Source organism: Gymnodraco acuticeps, unplaced genomic scaffold (genome assembly GCF_902827175.1).
Source record: "Gymnodraco acuticeps unplaced genomic scaffold, fGymAcu1.1, whole genome shotgun sequence".
Taxonomy (NCBI): Eukaryota; Metazoa; Chordata; class Actinopteri; order Perciformes; family Bathydraconidae; genus Gymnodraco; species Gymnodraco acuticeps.
In genome coordinates, this window is record NW_022992206.1 from 1,839,723 (window position 1) to 1,856,801 (window position 17,079).

The 17,079-nt window shown below is 39.4% G+C and overlaps 1 protein-coding gene across 1 annotated transcript; it reads left to right on the forward strand.

Moving 5' to 3' along the window:
• Positions 1-7,556: 7,556 nt before the first annotated feature.
• On the forward strand, positions 7,557-16,856 carry tspan2a (tetraspanin 2a). Its single transcript, XM_034205727.1, has 8 exons — positions 7,557-7,774; positions 10,838-10,940; positions 14,525-14,622; positions 15,059-15,133; positions 15,210-15,302; positions 15,385-15,456; positions 15,629-15,712; positions 15,885-16,856. The coding sequence occupies exons 1-8, from the start codon at positions 7,706-7,708 to the stop codon at positions 15,948-15,950; spliced, it is 660 nt and encodes a 219-aa protein (XP_034061618.1). The 5' UTR covers positions 7,557-7,705; the 3' UTR covers positions 15,951-16,856.
• Positions 16,857-17,079: the final 223 nt, after the last annotated feature.

The following is a 17,079-nucleotide window of genomic DNA, read 5'->3' on the forward strand; positions in this document are numbered from 1 at the left end:
GCGCCCCCCTGGCTTTATGCGCCCTTAGCATTCGCCTATACTGCCTATGCCAAGGGCCGGCCATGTCTCGGAGCGCTTGCTTGCGAACTCTGGAGCGGTTCATTGCTGGTGTGAACGCAGTCCGCACCAAAACATAGGAAGCGTAGTATTTACGTGTCACACAAGAACGCGGATGTCTTCAAAATCTTTAGCGAAAGAGTCTTTCAAGACATCCGCGGTTGTTTAGTTAAAGAGTGAAGCAGAATGAAGTGTTGAACAGTGTCGTGTAAAGTAAAAATTCTCCGTCAGCTACATAAAAGTAAGAACAACTGTCGTCGTTGAAACGCCCATCCTTACTGCAGAACGTCTCTCATTATATGTGTTATAATGTTTTTTAACGGACGTTGTCTGATTATATAATCATATGCGCGGGCCGCCAGTGTCTGTTGATCTCCAGATCAACAGCAGCATGAGAATAACCTGCCGAAAGTGCCGATGCTCCATGGCGGAGGCTCCGGTAGAAATTGTCGGGATTTGCGTTTTTACCCCCTTAATGTCTGACCAATGGTTGAACTGCATTTCCGTGCACATGACTTGTGTTTAAAGTGTATAGTCCGTTTGAGTTTTGCCCGTGTGAACGCAAACCGAACCTTCTGAAAAATGAAACCATGTAACAAACTGGTCTGGTGCGCACCAGAGAGCGGACTATTAGGTGTGAATCAGTGATAATATCATGGCTCGCCATTTTCTGTTTTGGCTTTGACATTTAAGTGCTGTCAGCGTACTTCACATTGTTCTTTAAAAAATACAGTCAGTAGGCCTATTAGTATATATTCAGGCTCAAAGCTAAATGTTGTATCACAGCTGACATTTAAGATGTATGTGGTGACACTGCAGAGCTTCGGTGTAAAGTGGAAACAGAAACTAAAAGAGTCTGCTGAGTTTTATTTGGAAAACTACACTTTTAAGAGAAGTCTCACAATTTATAATGTTTACCTTCCAACTGTTAATACAATTTTTCAAAGACAATTTGTCTACTGAATTGTTTACTTCAAAGAACTGCTCCAAAAAGAATACAACACTGTCCACTGGAGGTCAAAGGGTGGAACTTGTCTAATATGTCTAATGAACCTCACAACAATGGATCAGCTATTACAATCATAAATGTAATACTTCTGATCAGACACCAAAATGTAAGTAAGAGACTTTAAAAACGTCCAACATTGTAATACCCAAAAGTACCTAAAGTCATAGTACTTGTATGTGATTGGATTCTTCTTATAGGTGCCTATGTGTTCATCACTTTATTGTTGCAGCTAGTAAAAGTAAGGCACGTTTTAAATACTTTTTGTACTGCAAGGTAAATAAATATATCACTCCAACCACAACAACAGAAAATGAAATAAATGACGTAAAAAAAAAAAGTAAACATTGTGTGCTTCTCAGTCTGACCACTAGATGGAGACCTTGGTGTTACTGAAAATGTAAACCCATGATAATTCAGCATGTCTTTCTAGTCATTTTTAAGTGATCTATTTTGAGTGGTAGGCCTACTGATGCAAATATTATGTTCCTAGTTTTCAGTTGTGGGTACACACTGCCAATCATTTTTAATTCATTCTTTACTTACAGGCCCTGTGTTTCATACTAGTCTATCACCATGATTTTGAACCTGTTACTTGTATTAACTGAGTCGCATGACCTGTCCTTTTAAAAGTGTACAATTTCTGCTTCGTCACCTCTGATGTCTTGTGGTTCATCCGAATGACCGTTACACCTATCTATCTATCTATCTCCTCCATAGCCTCAGTCTATGAAAAGCGGTGCCTGCGAAGGGCACGAAACATCATCAGAGACTCTTCCAACCCCAACCATACACTGTTTATCCCCCTACGGCACCCTCTCTGGGACACGCTACCGCAGCCTCCTGGGTAGAACCAACAGGACTACGCACAGCTTCTTCCCTTCAGCAGTCAGACTGCTGACAATGAACACCACACTGTCCCATACTGCCTAGTTGTTGTCGTGTGCTGTGCTGAAGCGCAATTATCGTTGTACATTACTGTTGTAGATACAGTATTCACTGTATTTATTATTATCTGTGTATTTATTCTTATTGATACATTTCCCATCTATTTACCTTTATTTTTGTATCATTTATTTTGTACATACTTCTGATAATTGTTTATATAACTGACTGTTTTGCACTCTGGTTAGACCCTCTTTAATTTTGTTACACTGTGCTTGCATTTTGTAATGACAATAAAGTAATCTAATCTAATCTATCTATCTAACTAAATCAGTCTTTTGATATTATTGTGGCTGTCTCCTGATAAATAAAGAGGATGTAGGCAGTGTTGTGTCTCATGATCCTCTCTGATTCTCTGGCAGGAGAACAGGGGGTCGCTGTTTCCCTCCCACATCAGTGCAACAAACAAAGGCAAGCATGAGAAGCTGTTCTGTCAGAGCGAGGGAACCCGAGCTGACCCCCTCCGGCCGGAAGAGAAAACACAGAACAGCTTCATATGTCGTCTTCATTACAACAACAATTTGCATATTAACACAGAAACAGGTATACGACACTCTCACCATCACAATTACAACATGAAACATATTGTGCAATTCCTTGCCTGTATTCTGCTCAAATATATTCATACATATTTATTCTTACCCAGCTTTAGTGTTCATTAGGCCTACAGCAGAGGTTTTGGAAATGTTTTGTTTTTGTTTCTGAATTGTGAAGCATTGTATGCTGCTTTCTGTGCACAAACAGTGCTATATAAATTAAAATAATTAATTATATCCGTAGAGCCATGCCACCAGGACTTGCGCTTATATAGGATAAAGATTTTTCCTGACCGTGCTTACAAGACTTTGAAACTCGACACTCGACAGTATAATTAAAGAGTATCCTGTTTTTGGTTGTTTTTTTAAACAATAAGAATGAAATTATTTATACAGCTGTTAAACTGGTATATATTTTTTGTTAAATGTGCCAGTCAGTGACTTATCTCTGGTCACTGGCCCTAAGGTGCATATACACATGTTCCAATATTTCCATAATAAACAGTGATGTCATTTGAAAAATACAGTAGGCCTAAGATCTGCAGGTTTAAAAGCACTGATAAACTCTAATCCAACATCTAATGTAAAGGTCACAGAGATAGTCAAAGTGAGACTGTTGCTTTTAGTTAAACTAAGTCAGACTTGCAGTAGTTCTGAGAAACCCATGATGCTCACATGTGACTAAAAAGTGCCAAAAGAAATAAAATCTACAAACAGATGGCAGTTTTCTTTACCAGTTTTCTATCTCCTGCCCACATAGATTGTTATATAATGTGATGTTTACTCATTTATACACAAACACAAATATGTGATGGGAAGGGCAAGATTCAAGGCTTTATTTGCATGTGCACATTAGCTACAGTGTAGATATGGCAATGAAAAACTTAAGTCACAGGCTCCTCCAACAGTGCAACATGAATATATATATATATATATATATATATATATATATATATATATATATATATATATATATATATATATCAGTGGTGAACCCTCAGGGCCTTCAAGGTATTCAGAGAATACCCTGGAACACTCAGATAAAACAAACAAAAAAATCGATTTAATTATATAAATAAAATGTATATAAAATGAATAAATGACAATCGTATCTGTGATGTTGATCTGTAATATTACAGTGTTACGTTGATTTGTTTGTCCTTCTCGGACCATGCACTACGCATTTCAGTGGTTTTGTGTTATAAAAGAAAGCAACCAATCCAACAAGTCCTCCAACTCATACGACCAAATGGGTCGATTGTTTAAGCCCTTATTACGACCAAATAGTCGTTTGTTCAAGCGCTTAATACGACCTATAATTACGTTTTAAAATTGTCGGCCTCTAGTGCTCCCGTTGAATGCAAACGTTACAGAGGCTTGTTTATTCACAAATAACCCTCTCTGTAAAATCCTAAATTGTAGGATAGTTTGGCCATTAAAACGCTTTATGATTAGATTTCTAGCGAGAAGTATATATTGTACTTTTAGAATCCACGTCCAGTCGATATGTAGGATCTATAGTTTGATAGATATTACGAAGATGATTTGAGGTTTCGTCAGGAGAACGTGTATATGCGGCAAGCTTCCATGTAAAGTTACGGGTTGAAAACAGTATTTCCGGTATCGACGTTTTCATAATAAAACCAATGATCAAATGATTTAACAGTGATATCTGCAGTACCCATCCACTAAAAAACATCAGTTTATCCTAGTTAATTATACGACATTAATTGGTTTAAATTGTGTACAATGCTTTTGTGTTTTTCCCATTGGTTTTTCTCTTTCGATTCTGAGAGACACATTTATTTTTTCAGGGGTTTTGATAGGCTAAAATCACGCCGCAATGCACGTCGGGATATGGTGTTTATGTGATATGAAATCGGAAAACATTTTTTTTTCTTTATTCCGAGTGTTCTTGCTTTTCTCTTTGAAAGTCATCGCATAACGGCATTGTAATACACGGTTCGGCTGCATTAAATATTACATATCTGCCCTAGATATGAATTTATAGAGCCCTGATCAGAAGACCTTTTGACAAACTGGAAGAGATGCCGCCAAAACTGAATACGCGTGACGTGGACCATAAATATATCAACAATTAAACAACATATTCCATTTATTTTCACACAATACGTCTCCTTGCAGTATCAACACTAATTCGGCTGACTTTTATATTTGATCCAATTAGTAGATAGTCTGTATTTACACCATAACGGTGCACAGCTGATAGAAAGGGACTTTTTTGTAGTTTTTAAAGATATTACTGATTTTCTGAACTACCTTTCCAACTCCTCATGCAGTTGACTGTTACAGGTCTATAGTTCATGGTACAATGCATAAGCTTCACATCGAGAGACTGAAACTGTATTTTCCTTTAACGTTCTGTTTTAATTTCACAATAAAGTGAATAGTTATATTATGTTTGACCACTGGTCTGAACCGCACCTCCTAGTGGTTAAAGCACGTTATTGAATTTAGTTGTTGAATAAGTTATATTTGATGAAAACATTTAAATATTAAGAGTAGCCTACATACAAAATAGGGGTCAATGATAGAAATATAGAATAGAAAATATCAAGAAGATACTGTAGTGATCTCTACAATAAAACAGTTTAGTGCAGGACGTCCAAAGATATTAACAGGAGGATGTGCAAAACAGACAAACTGATAAGGCTGAATTTTACTCAGGTGTAACTAAAGTCTGATTTAAGGGTTGTTTATATTTCACATCATTAATCAGAATCTGAAAAGTAACAAAAATAAATGTAGTAGAGTAAAAATACCAGGTTAACCTCTGAATTGTAGTGGAGTAGAACAAAGTAGTACATGCTGCTGTAACAAAAACATTTCCCAACTTGGGATCAATAAAGTATCTTATCTTAAGATGATCGATGGCTACTGCCATATTTGCTAAATGTGCATCTGAACCTTGACAAGTGCATGTTTCAGGCTTATCAATTACAACAGGAGGGGTTACAGACATAAGACCAGCTGTTAAATAAAGCTCTTCTGACCTTAGCTGTCATGTGGGTATATTAATGCTGCCCATTATGGACACAAGCAATTTCCCCCCATGTATTAATTATACGTTTTAAATTTGATAACACCAATGTGTTTTGTATCCCCTAAACCTCCAGGGATGTATACAGTTTAATACTGGCAACTTCTAATTGTGGGAAATACGAAAACGTCTTTTAAAACTACAATTCCCAGTAGAGACGTGCCATAGAACATGTTGCGAAACACACAATAGCCAGCATGTGTAATTCTGGGGGCTGTCCAAGTCCAGTTTTGGATAGTCTGGCGTGGTTCCATTCCATTTCAAAGAGCTGTTTGACACTCGGTGTAACCTTGTCGCACTGTCACTCCAACATCCAATCACAGAGCTTGAGGGCTAATCACGGGGTTTGTAAAGCAAGGCGGATGTTGTAGTCCCAAACGATAGCTGGGGATTCTGGGTAGTGTAGTGTCTTCGGAAACTCTGTAGTGTCTAAACTCCAAAACAAAATTTGTTTCTCCGAATCGAAGGTTAAAAACACAAAAGCATTGTACACAATTTAAACCAATCAATATTGTGTAATTAACAAGGATAAACTGATGTTTTTTAGTGGATGAGTAATGGAGATATCACTGTGTAATAATTTGACAGTGTGGGGAATACTTCCGGTTTTATTATGAAAACTTCGAGACCGGAAATACTGTTTTCACCCACGCTAACTTTACATGGAAGCATACAGTACACGTTCTCCTGGCGAGACCTCAAATCATCTTCGTATATCTATCAAACTGTAGATCCTACACATCCACTGGACGTAGATTATAAAAGTACAATATACACTTCTCGCTAGAAATCTAATAAAAAAGCATTTTAATGGCCAAACTATTCCACAATTTAGGATTTTCCAGAGAGGGTTATTTGTTAATAAACGACCCTCCGGAGCGTTTGCAATCGACAGGAGCATGTTGTTTCTTACACGACCCTAGAGGTGCTACACTTTAAAACGTGACTCTGGGTCGTATTTAGCTGCTGAACAATCGACCTTTATGGTCGTTTTTTGTAGGAGGACAGGCTGAACCAATCATATCTTGTTCTCTGAGTAGAATATCCTTCAACCAATGTATTCTACATCCTTGATAGAATCAGCGCCATATAGGCTCTATCTATATGGCGCTGGATAGAATGCCCTGGCCGTTGCACTGAATGAGAGCGTACGTTTGGACTGACAGTTTGATCAACCAATCATATATTGATTTGTAGCCAATGGGCGTATTCTTTCAGAGTTTCCCTCGGTTCCAGGGTATTATAGAAGGCCCGCTAGTTAACTGGCTCGAGACAGAGGATCTAGATGAATGCGACGAAGCAATTCATGCCGTTTTATTGGTTTTGACGTTGAAATGACAAGTGCAACAGGTGAAGATGAAGTTGTTGAGGAATTGTTGTGAGTACCCTTTTCAAGACGACAATTCAGTGAAAAGACGGACATTATAATGCCGCGGAGGGGGGAGCCGGCGGCGGTGGTGGGGGATGTGTGTGTCTACAGAAGGTCCAGTTGTGATAGACACGGTTCGCCACTGAATATATATATATATAGGACATAAAACAAATAAAACAAATAAAATAGTGCAAGAGAATGTTGCATTTGTTATTTATCTGTAACTCTCATTTGAAAAGACAATGCCCTTTATTTCTAATGTTGCCAAACGTGAAGCAGTGATATCACACTCTGAAACGAGGCTGTTCCTCATGTGTTGGGGGACCTCCCGGACCCGGAGATTCCCCCGGGGGTCCCATCCCGTCCCTGAACCCCACCTTGGCTACCACACACACACACACACACACACACACACACACACACACACACACACACACACACACACACACACACACACACACACACACACACACACACACACACACACACACACACACACACACACACACACACACACACACACACACACACACACACACACACACACACACACACATGCGCAGGGAGGGGCTGCGCGAGCGTGGTGTGCAGCTTTGTGCGCATGTTCTGCTGTTAGGATGGTGTCGCTGTGCAGCTCCTCATCATTGCATGGTTCATGTCCAGCTGGAAGAGGCTCTGTACAATAACAGCCATCAGAAATCGGGAATATCGACAAATCAGGAGACATCATGAGCAAAGTACAGGGAGGGATGAAATGCGTGAAATATCTGCTGTTCATCTTCAACTTCATCTTCTGGGTAAGTCCGACTCACTTCGCGTGAAAACAACGTTATCGCTATTTTAAAATCACCCGAATGTTTTGCACATTGTGGCCATTTTTATTCTATTTCTCTTCGATTTATATTTGATTTATTACAAACAATTATTAAGCTTTGTTTGCATGTGGAAAACCGGTTAGTGCTGTGGCTCAGAGTCGTGTTTACATGTTCAACGCTGCAGGATATGTCTGTGTATTGCTTTTGTTAGATATATTTTTTTAATTAACTTGGTTTCGTTTTACCCTGGGGGAGTTCATCTACCTGCTCTGTGCAAACTCCTCTCTGACTGGCTCCCTAAATACTCAAATCATTGCTTTATTGCCATCCATCATCTTCTTATCTAAATCCATCATACATAATCCATCACACCTCTTAAAGTGCTCTCTATCTATTACAATGTAAAATAATTCATGGTTAAATCTGTACAAACCCTTTTAATACCCATGCTTTATGTTGTATGTATTGTACTGTAACACACACACACACACACACACACACACACACACACACACACACACACACACACACACACACACACACACACACACACACACACACACACACACACACACACACACACACACACATACACACACACACACACACACATACACACACACACACACACACACACACACACACACCACACACACCACACACACACACACACACACACACACACACACACACACACACACACACACACACACACACACACAGTGGCTTGGTGCTGGGAGTTTCTAACAGACAGGGTTAATCTGTTTTGGGAACATCATGGAGGTTTATGTCTGTTATGAAACATTATGATCAGATAAGGTTACCTGTGGCTCCGGCTGCTGTGGAGTCACTTTTGAATTCTCTTCTGACATTGTGTCGGTTCTTCTTTTGAACTGTGTAGCTGATGGGAATATAGGCTTGGTAAACTTTAGCTTGAAACCCTCACACAGTTAAAGCTACTGTTCGTTGTGTAGCTATGAAACCTGTTCCACTAAATAGTGAAACACTGAAAGAAAAGATTATTACTTTGTTGTCTGTTGTATTTCTTAATAAGTAGACAGCCACTGAATTGTCCATCCCGTCAAACCCAGGTTGCAAACCAATAGAGTGGAGCTGCAATCATTAGTGCACACATTGAAGTGAATTAAATTAGTATGACAGAAAATGCAGTTTTTAGCCGGTCAAATATTGAAATGTATTCATTTTCTCTGTTTTATATTACATTTAACTGAATCATTTTAGCTTTGGACTGATATAAAAACGATTACATTTGTACAAATCACCTTGGATTTCAAGAAAATGCGATGGACATGTTTTCTAGACCACACGATTCATCTAGAAAATATTTGTTATTTGCAGTCTCAACATCAATGCCGCATTATTTGTATGATCCCACCTCAGATTGCATGATCTGCCTACATGTGTTATGTTCAAAGAATCCTTTGTGTCAATTCAGCACGAGATTAGTTGGCAATGGGTTGAAATATGTCGATTAGAATAGAGATAACCGATAAATGAATCGGCTGCAACTAACAATTGTTTTGTTATTCTTTTGGTCAAGAAAATGTCTGAAGCAAATGACATCACAGTTTGAATGCTAAAGGTGATTTAGTTTAAATTGTTAGTTTTGCATGAACAATGTGTCCAAAACTCAAAGATGAAATGTACTATCACATAAAACAAATAAAAGCAGCACTGTGATGCAATGTTTGGAATTTGTTCTAGAAAATGACTTAGTTAATATGCGTGACAGACTCAGTGGTTGTAGATAGATGCTTGAGTTTGACTGCTAAACGATACAGTGTATAGGATATTGGCGGTTGCATTGGCAAATCTCTGTAAGACAATCTCTTGTGTCACGGACACACAGCGGCCTCTTTGTCTCGCCGTTTGGGGACTGAGAGCAGGGCCGTTGTGGTCCGGGCCAAAAGAGGCGTACAGTACTACGCTGTCATTTTGGGGTGCAAAACCAAACAAGCAGCCAATGCTAGTGTGAGTTACATCACCAGGCCCTGTGAGGCTGGCACAGCCGGCGGCTGCAATGCACCATGGGAGGTGGACCATTGATACTATGATGTTAAGATCTGATATTATGATTGTCCCTCTGCTGTCTTCCTTCTCCGATCATTTTGACTCTTGCCTAGTTCATGTGTTTTCCTCCTAGAATGTTATTTTTAGGAATCAGGGTTACAAGTAAAATGGTTGCGATGATCACATTTACATGTATTATCAGATATCTGATCTGTAAAATGAAGATCAAGAAACATTAAGGGTTGTTATTTATTAAAAGTATGTGTTCAGGAGTTGTGTAAAATGTTGTAAAACTCAACTGGTTTGCTCTAAATAAAAACTTATAATAGGAAATAATCACTAATACACCCCATCTGCTGCTATATTGCTCTCATGTTATTCATATGATTCAAGAAATGTATTCACAAAAGTATATTTAGTATTAAAACCCTTCATCAATGTTAAACATGGGCAGTTTACACCTAAATGTTCTTTGTGTCTAAGGTCAGAAGGATTCACTTTCTGAGGGTGAGACCTGCTTCAATCGATGGTTTATTTCTGGTCAAACTCACCCAGGGAGCAGTGATGACGTCTCAGTGTCGAGAAAAACATCACACCTGATGTCCTATCTTCATTTGTACTACATGCCATTAAGCAGAGGAAACGTTTTCCCTGGTGTTACAGCCTATGATCTGTTTGAGAGTCCAAACAGGTCTTACACTTGTAGTCTCTAAGAGCTGATGCATTAACATTTTTGGCAGCAGTTTGTTCGGGATAAACAGGAGAAAAAAGGGACAGTGGGCACCAGTAGCCACTTAACTGAGGAGACAAAGATGAGAGCAGCACATTCAGAATATTAATCAACAGAAGAGCCAAAGATAAAAACTAGAGGGGCCTCAACATTTAACTGTGAAGGGATTTCTCGGAAACATCAAACCAGAGACATCATTTAAATCCTCCAGAGACCACATTTCAAACAGTGTTCTTTAACACCCTGCCACAGTGAGTAATTGTGACCTGACTGTGGCTCCTCAGCTGTCGGGCCTGCTGGTGCTGGCGGTGGGACTCTGGCTCAGGTTTGACCCCAACACAGTGGAGCTGCTGACGGGGGACGGAGCCCCTGACACCTTCTTCATAGGTACGTCCTCCAAACACACCCTACATCTACTGCAACATGGGGCAAGATAACAGAATAACATGTTTAAGTTGTTTATTTATTTTAGTGTATTAAACTGTTTTTATTTTTTCTTGATTTTAAGTGAAGTAATTTCATAGTTCAAGTTCTTATGTCAACAATGCAACAATGCAAGTTTGGCCTGCAGCTACTGAAGCTAAGTAATGTTATGAGGAATTGGAAATCTATTCTTCAAAATAAATCTTCAAATTCGAGCTACATTGTGGTTAATAAAATCCACAATGTAGCTCGAATTTAGAGATTTATTTTGAAAAATGTCAACGCTATGTTGCTGATTCATTTCCTTTTCAAGCTATTGAACATAGTTTGACTTCTCAATATAAAAAGTATCAAATGTAAGATGCTCAAAGATGCTCAAAGATAGCATTTCTTAGATATTAAGACACATTTTCAGGCATAAAATAAACACTATTCAGGTGAACAAGAACAAGCTTCAGAGAACAAAGGGCAGAGCCAGATTTCACGCTTGAAGACATAAGGTTTTATGGTGCGCTGTAAAAATCCTTTCACAAACATCCCTCTGGGATTCTCCTCCACCATTTTAACTGGAGAGCCTTTCAGGGGCCGCAGGTGTTGTTGAGCGGTAATGAGCGCTTAACAGACCTTTAATGCATGGTGATGTTTCAACACTTCCTCCCCACGACCCAACTCACTGTTCTGAGTGGTTTAGGCCCAGATCATCGGATGTGCCACACCGCTCTGCAAAGTGTGTACTCACTAACATATTACAGTGCTGAGAGGAAGTGAGCACATGTCAAACCGTTATTGACATGCACCATTAGCAGTAGTGCTCTGTTTTATAGGTTATGGAGAGAATTGCTCATGTTTTACAAATAATAATTCGATTTTTCCTCCCACTGGGGGAATACAAAATGATCAATCAGAGATGCTCAGGCAGCGACAAATGGACCTGAGCCTCAAACTGATTCATGAACAGCACTTTGCACTCAGGTTACTTTTGATTGAGCTAAAAAATAAACACTAAAACATTCAAACATAAAGGGTGGACAAACACCCTTCAGTGTGTGGTAGTGCACACAATGGGCTTCTCTCTTTCTCTGTCGCTCTGCGTAGGAGCGGACGATTAGAATGTAGCCTATTCTTGTAACTCCCGTTTGGATCATGCCCTAAAATGGTGACTTCACTTCCTCAGCGCTCTGCTCTCATGGGGCTGCCTCCCTCAGGAGAGGAGGAGCAGGTTGGGTGGGGCAGGATCATGATACTGCACCATTCAGGGCAACTTTGTGAGGAATAAAACACAAACAAAGTTTCTTGTTGAATGTAAAAGGGAAAAAGTGAAGTCCAATACAGCCTTAAAAATATGACTGTAAATATGTAACACCCAATATAAACTGGACAAAGATGCAGTCATGCAAGATATTATTTGAGAGATACTCACTTGAGTTCTCACAGTTGTTCATCAGTTTATGCAAACTACTGCGGCGAGATCATTTTCGTTCAGTTTGGTTTAATTTGACATGCAAATATCACAGAGCGTGCACACTTTTTTAATCGGTGCGTTGCCCATAATCGGTGCTTCACATTTCAACAGGAAATACTTACATTTTCACTCAACTAAAGTTACAGGCATCTGCTCGCTCATCACTACATCAATAATATTAATCCAGTACAGTATAATAAACACTAAAAGTGGGGCAAACTGCATTTATATAATATATTAAATAAAGGAATACCTTCCTTTCTGTGTTGAACTGCCCTTGTTCTAATGTTAGACAGCAGAGATATCTATTTATCTACATTTCCAATTAATCCTGCATAGGGCGTCTAACAGAGGAGCCTTAGCAACAACATAAATATGACCATGAGCAGAATGCTGCCTTCATGCACCTCCAGCACTGAGACTGAACAGAGGGACCTAACGAGGGAAAGTGGAAGCATTCCCTGTGGCTGAATCATTTTCCATGCTGTCACCTTGTTGCTCCCTGCGCCTGCATGTAAACAGCCATTATGTGCATTTATCAGAAAGAGACTGAGATGTTTACACTAATATGTATCGCAACATGCTACCAGCCTTAACAAGGAGGGCCACTTTCTGCTGGTTTCTCTACAAGTGTTTAAGGCAGCAGCTCTGTGTACACTCTGTATATACAGTAGAAGCTTGGCCCATTATAACCCTCCACTTTGAAGCAGCCTATCCCTCGTTTCCTGCCCCCTTCAGCTATCTACCTCATCTTCACCTCCCCTTTTGTTCAACCACAGGAAAACAACAGCTTGCAATCCCCCCCCCATGTGGATTAATTAAATTGCTGCAATGGTTGCCGTCTATGTCACGGAGAAGACCCTTAGCGTGGACCCCGGGGACAGAGTCGGTGTATAGTTACAGTGTGAGGGCTACGTAGTGAGGGCTGGGAGCTGAGGAGCAGACTGGGGGGGTGATGACATCCAGGCTCGAGGGGAGCAGGGACGCCTGGGGGATGTAGTTTAAAAATTAGATTTTCGACCAGACAGATGGCATCTGTGTGCTGCTGTACCCCACAATGTCTGAATCATTGGAAATAACAGCATCAAAGGTCTAAAACCAGAAGCCTTGTTTCTCAGTAGACTCTATCAGCTTGAATGCTAACTCTAATGGTGATAATGCAGAGAGTGTAGCTGCACCTCTGAGACAGAGATGGAGGATTTCAGCTATTTGCAGCTCGCCTGAAGCAGCACAGAGTCCAGTGTCTTGCTCAACACACTCAAAGGGATGGCAGATGGTATTTATTTTCAAACTGAGCTTTCAGTTATTGGACTGTCTCAACCAGCTCTTATCTTCAAACCAAAATTATTTTTATTTTTTAGTTCATTTTTAGAAACAATGACACCAACTCTAATCTGACAGATTAAATGCACTCATCTCTCACTTACGATTCCCCCAGAGGAGGAAACATTACAAAGAAATACTATTTTAGTTCTGGTCGTGTCAGAGATTCCTTTTGCATCTCGATTCAAAGCTTTAATATTCACAAGCTGGACTGAAGGAGTGGGCTCGTAATCACACTGAACTGTGGGAGGTGGTTCAGCGCTTTCGGGCTTCTCAAAGAATTTCCACCTACACTTTTCTGCTGCAAGTCAAACAGTCCTTTTATAACTCAAGTTACAGCAAAGACTTGCTTAATGCTGCCAACTGCAGTTTAAACTGTGAATTGCAGTCATGCTACAGACACTGGGATAAGATTGTATTCATTGAGAACATATATTCCTCTATCCTGAACATTACTGGATTAAAAAATTGTTTTTTAAAATAATTTCTTTAATTGTTATTTGTATTATATATATATATTTACTTTATTTTTACTATATTTTTTATTATTGTTTATGTTATTAAAGTTTTCTTTAAATAGTTCTCTTTGTTTTTTATTTTTGTTTTACTTTTATGTATGCACCACGACACCAAGTCAAATTCCTCGTACGTGTCAACCTACCTGGTAATAAACCTGATTCTGATTGTGATTCTAGTGGATTGTTACTCCTAATTTATTTCTACAGATAAAAACGATTTAAAGTACTACTTTTTCTCTCCTCAGCCGTGTACATCCTTCTTGGTGCAGGAGGCCTGATGATGATCGTCGGGTTCTTCGGTTGTTTTGGGGCTGTACGCGAGTCGCAGTGTCTTCTTGCATCGGTGAGTTTGGGTGCTTTAAAGTGTTCCTATTCTTGTACTTTAAACATGTAATCAATGTGAATCAATCCCTCAAATGTTTTACTTCTACAGGTTTAATAACTAAATGTCCTGGTTATTTATATGCAGTTCCCTGGAAAGATCTATGTGTAATTTGATTCCAATTATAGATGAAATAGGCTTTAATTGGCACGATAATTGGTGTTAATTAATCCTAATTATTTTTGCGAGGGTAAGCAAGAGTTTTTAAATTAATGCACATTAGGTGCAAACAATAGAAAATGTGTCTGCTATTAATATTTTTATTTTCTTAAAAGCATCTAGGAAATCACAGGGAAACGATTGATCTATAAAATGATCAAATGAAGGGATACAGACTCTCCTTGTATAAAGATACCTCTAGTACAGGACATTAATGAGCCTTTCTCCTGCTCTACAGTTCTTCGCTTGCCTTCTGATAATCTTCGCAGCAGAGATTGCCGCTGGTGTGTTTGGATTCATAAACAAGAAACAGGTACAACATTGAAATGAAACATTATAAATCAGATTGTAATGTATTTTTCACATGTAATAACTGATATTTTCTTTAGATTGTTGAGGAAGTCCAAAAGTTTTACAGCAGCTCCATTGCTGACGTCTCCAATCCGAATGACACAGCAATCGCAGTCATTTACCACCAAACTGTGAGTAAGACCTCTCCTCTTCATATGGCTGAGTCACAGTGAACCAGCATCACCATTTGATCTTTCATCTTTTCATTCACAGCTGAACTGTTGTGGAGGCTCCACATCAGACACGTCCACCACACTGTGTGCAGAGGCCGAGGAGAACACCCAGGTGACCCCGCTGCCTGCTATGACACTTTAGACCCACAGGGGGGCACAGTAGCACTGATTTAAGATCAAACCATAATCGGACCATCAGCGGGATCACAGATGTACATTTATCCACAGCGGGGTTGTGTGCAGTAACTGTTATTAACAACATATATGGTTTTTCTATTTTTTAGGATTGTCTCACTGCAATATCAGACTTCTTCGATGAAAAGCTGCACACTATTGGCTACATAGGGATTGGGATAGCAGGAGTAATGGTGAGACTTACAAATCATTGAATTCAAACTTCATCAATCATGATCCCAGTTTACAATCACTTCTATAAATGTTCCCTCAACGACGATTTGATGGCTATACTGTATTGTCCAACTTTACACAAAGCTCATTGTCTCATTGTTTTAACATGTCCAACAATGTGTCTGATTCCAGGTCATAGGGATGATCTTCAGCATGGTCCTGTGTTGTGCCATCAGGAACAACAGGGAGGTTATTTAGAAGTGGAGTCCCACCCAACCAGCGAGCCCACTACACCCTCAATGACCCCTTTATCATTAAGACAACTGAATAAAGATGGAAAACCCCAAAGTTACATTTTATGTCATTTCTCTAGTCCATAAGAATCTGGTGGGGGAGTTCAGGGAATATCACAAAGAGAGAATTCAATACATCCCAGTTGTCCACGGGCCAAAATGCAACACGATACGCTGGATCCTAATCTGCACACCTCAACTCCACCAGCACTGAGTGAAAATGATTTTTTCCCCTGTACTGTAAACCAAGCTCTGCTTTTGGCACGACTCTGAGACATAACTCAGTTTTAACATCTTTTTGTTACACGACGCACTACACAAAGCCTTTTTAGACACAGGAATGTTGTGACTGCTGTAAATATGGACAGCTATTTTATGCAATTGTTGTTAACATTATTTATTGTGCCCTTTTTATGTAGCCAATACTACTCCGTGTGCTTATATGTTTTGAGGACTAGCCTACCTTTGCTGAGTAAAGTTCCACCACGTGCCTATCTTGTCACTACATTTGCCTATTTATTGTGATTTGAATATCTACATGAGTTCCCTGCCACCACTCTCAAGTATTTCTACTTTAAAGCACAAAAGAGGAAGTGAAAATGTGATATTAAAAGGGTTAGGGAAGGTCTGATGATGAACTGCCTTTCTGTGAATCCCCAAACGTATCCAAAAGGTCCCGAGTAACACAGAGTCGTGAGCTCCTCTCGAGCACGTGTGAACTGTAACAGTGAGATAGTTTGCATTTTGTGTGAATTATTTTGGATGTACATTTTGTTGGTGTGCCAATAAGATGTGAATTATAGAATAATATAGTTTATGCCATATTGTTAACCGTAATAAATAGAAATAAATATTGGGTGCTTTTAAAAAAGTGTTTGGTTGTTTTCCTGCCTTTGAAGTCTCTAATGCAAGTTTTGTCTCATGGCAGCACGATGCTAAACCAGTTCAATAATGCTGGGAACAAACAGACCACACTCAACAATAGGGCCTCTTGAGACACATTACATTAGTGAGACAGAATATAATATTCAAGAGGCCTTTATACTTACTAAAATGCATTTGTTAGGCTGCCACCTATATTTATGATATTTCTT

Excerpts from the sequence above, each read along its gene's own strand:
- tspan2a (XM_034205727.1), top strand. The coding sequence starts at position 7,706 with ATGAGCAAAGTACAGGGAGGGATGAAATGCGTGAAATATCTGCTGTTC. Across the intron at positions 15,134-15,209 it reads GATTCATAAACAAGAAACAG|ATTGTTGAGGAAGTCCAAAA; the intron begins GTACAACATTGA and ends TATTTTCTTTAG. Across the intron at positions 15,303-15,384 it reads CAGTCATTTACCACCAAACT|CTGAACTGTTGTGGAGGCTC; the intron begins GTGAGTAAGACC and ends TTTCATTCACAG.